At 44.2% G+C, this 3,232-nt stretch overlaps 1 protein-coding gene across 1 annotated transcript; it reads left to right on the forward strand.

The window, feature by feature from the left end:
• Positions 1-23: 23 nt before the first annotated feature.
• LOC121966148 (hemicentin-1-like) lies at positions 24-2,925 on the forward strand (the record flags this gene model as incomplete). Its single annotated transcript, XM_042516258.1, has 7 exons — positions 24-297; positions 395-565; positions 665-835; positions 1,844-2,014; positions 2,108-2,278; positions 2,431-2,601; positions 2,755-2,925. Coding segments are annotated over 7 exons (1,300 nt in total), but the record flags the coding sequence as incomplete, so codon positions are not given.
• Between the last annotated feature and the right edge of the window lie 307 nt (positions 2,926-3,232).

Below are 3,232 nucleotides of genomic sequence, written 5' to 3' on the forward strand. Positions count from 1 at the left end.
TAATAATAATTATTATTATTATTACAGGTGCACCCACCATCATAGTGGAGCCAGTGGAGACGGTGGTGGATGCCGGCACCACAGTTGTGCTCAACTGTCAGGCAGAGGGTGAGCCTACTCCCATGATCGAGTGGTCCCGCCAGGGGCGTCCCCTGCTGGGCAACGACCGCTTCTCCACCTTGCCAAACGGTTCCCTCAGGATCAGCAGTGCCCAGAAGGGGGACACAGCTGAATATGAATGTGTGGCCAGAAACCTCCTGGGATCCGTGCTGGTCAGGGTCACTCTCACTGTCCGAGGTGAGTAAGACAAAAGAAGAAAGCTAAAACAAGCACTCATCGAAACTGACCAAATGGCTAGATATGTTATGTTAACATGCATCCATTTGTTTTCCAGTTCATGGCGGCTACTCAGAGTGGGCAGAGTGGGGTCCTTGCAGTGTGTCCTGTGGTGTCGGGTCCCAGAGGAGGCTGAGACAGTGTAACAATCCTGTACCTGCCAATGGGGGGCGCCACTGTGCAGGATCAGACTCAGAGACACGTAGTTGTCAGGGAAAGCCCTGTCCAGGTGAGTGTGCTTTAAAGTATCAGGTGACTCAACCTCAGTGTTTGTAAAGAAGATAAGTTGTTATGACAAAATCTTTGGGATACCTTTTTACCTCTACAGTGGATGGTAACTGGTCAGAGTGGTCTGTCTGGGAGGAGTGTTCTCGTACTTGTGGTCAAGGCAATAGAACCAGGGTTCGGACCTGCAGCAACCCTCTAGCACAGCATGGAGGCAGGCCCTGTGAGGGGAAGGCAGTGGAGGTCATCATGTGCAGTGTCAGACCTTGTCCAGGTGAGTGACCAAATATGTTTTCTGTAAATGTGGCAAAAGACTGTCAGCTGTTTGAAATGGTGGCATTAGAGGTGCACCTGACAGGAATGTGTGTCTAATCTAAACACTATTCAGTGCTGTTTATTTCAACTGTGTAACTGCATATTAGAAATTGCCTATTTACCACCAACAGGCTAAACCCAGATTTACCTTGATTTTCTCAGGGCCACAATAAACAAGCTTCCATTATGCAGAATTATGGGCCTAAACAGTGGCAGAAGAACTATTCACATCCTTAACTCAAGTATAAGTTGCAGCATCACAGTGAAAGAAAAAGTCATTGTTTTTGTAAAAGTACATGAATGTAAGCTGCAAAAATGTACTTAACTTATCAATGGTTTGACCCTTTGAAACCTGGATTGTCAATACGTTCAGAAACCTTTTACAAGCTATTTGACCATTTGAAACCTTAGCAAATTAGTTTGGAAAACATGGAGGAAAAGGCTTTTTTAAATGTTCTATGGGGTCCACAGCTTTTAGCCTTGCAGCCCCTCGTCTTTGGAACTCTCCCACAAACCATCCATGGTATTGACTCTCTCCCGACTTTTGAATCCCACTTCAAAATACACCTTTTTAGACTTGCCTATTCTGTGTGACCATTGTTGTTTACCTTTTACTTATCGTTAGCTTTTTACTGTATATTGTTTTACTTATGTCCTGATATTTTGTTGTTTTATTATTGTAGTTTGTGTAGGGTGTCCTTGAGTTACCCGAAAGGTGCCCAAATAAATAAAATGTACTATTATATACTATTATTAACTTGTAACTATAGCTTTCAAAAAAATGTAGCGGGGTAAAAAGGACAATATTTTATATATTTTATAAGAAATATTATGGGATAGAAGTATTGTGTAGTATCAAAGGGTAATACAAATGTAAAATAAATATGTAAAGTACATCGCAACGTATTGTGCCTAAATATGTGACTATAGGCCTTTATGTATTGACTGTCTGTTTATACTCCTGCAGTGGCCGGTAACTGGGGGTCTTGGCTGCCATGGAGCCCATGCAGTGAGACCTGTGGTAAGGGTATGCAGTCCAGAATCCGTCTGTGCAACAACCCTCCTCCAGCATTTGATGGGCCGCAGTGTGAGGGCACAGACACCCAAACACAAGTTTGCAAAGAGAGACCATGTCCTGGTGAGCGTTCAGGGATTGTTCTTACGATAAAATCAGATAGAAAGAGATTGTAGTTACTGATGCTCCTGCTTCTTCTTGACTTGTGGCCTCCAGTGGATGGGAAATGGTCGTCCTGGGTGACCTGGGGAGCCTGCAGTGTTTCATGTGGAGGCGGAACCAGACAGAGGACACGCCTCTGTGCTAGCCCAGCGCCTCAGCATGGTGGGAGGCAGTGTGAAGGCAATGACGTGCACATTGACTTCTGTAACAGTGACCCATGCCCTGGTGAGCCATACCAAAAACATAAAATCTCTATATCTGTATATCAGTGAAAATGTCTTGTGACATTGTCTTGGTTTCTCTCCAGTAATGCATCTGCTCTTTTGGCTTATCTCTATTACTTTTGTGTCTTTGATATTTGACTTTCTTTGACTCAGTCAGTGGTAACTGGGGTCCGTGGAGTAGCTGGGGCAGCTGCAGCAAGTCATGTAACGGAGGTCAGATGAGGCGCCACAGGACATGTGACAACCCCAGACCTGCTAATGGCGGGAGAGCATGCGCAGGTGCAGATACACAGATACAGAGATGCGGCACAACCAACTGTCCTGGTGAGTCAGCATGCTTAAAACTGTGAGGGGACTGTGTATTTAGACTAAACTGCCCCTAAAACTCTGATAATGAGGTGATTAAAATGCCCCGCCATGTGTCTGTTTTTTGGTGATTTATGTGTCATTGTATGTTTTGGGGTTATGTAATTGCAGTTGATGGTAACTGGGGTTCGTGGCAGCCGTGGGGAGAATGTTCCGCTTCCTGTGGAGGTGGAGAGAGGACACGTGTCCGTCTTTGTAACACTCCGTCTCCTGTCAATGGTGGTCGGCCGTGTCCTGGAGACTCCTCTCAGCTGTCCAGGTGTAACGCTCAGGCCTGCCCAGGTGAGACATTTTTGGAAATATATGTTGTATGTTGTGTGTGGTTGAGCTCAGCTCTTGAAGCATTCTTAACCCTTTGGCCCCTGGGAAAACATCATTTTTTTGTGCTGTGTTTACATGCATTTAAACCTCTGAAACATAAGAAATTAGATTTGATTTCCTGTGAAAACATGGCTAAAAAGGCAAGAGATGTCCCACAAGCTACAATATATTAGAAGAATTAATAAAAGAAAATGACCTCAAAATTTGTTTTTAAAAAGAAAGAGAGAGTGAGAGAAATATTATAAGTAGATAAAAATATATTGAAAAA

The sequence above is a fragment of the Plectropomus leopardus genome, unplaced genomic scaffold, assembly GCF_008729295.1.
Source record: "Plectropomus leopardus isolate mb unplaced genomic scaffold, YSFRI_Pleo_2.0 unplaced_scaffold23284, whole genome shotgun sequence".
Classification (NCBI taxonomy): Eukaryota; Metazoa; Chordata; class Actinopteri; order Perciformes; family Serranidae; genus Plectropomus; species Plectropomus leopardus.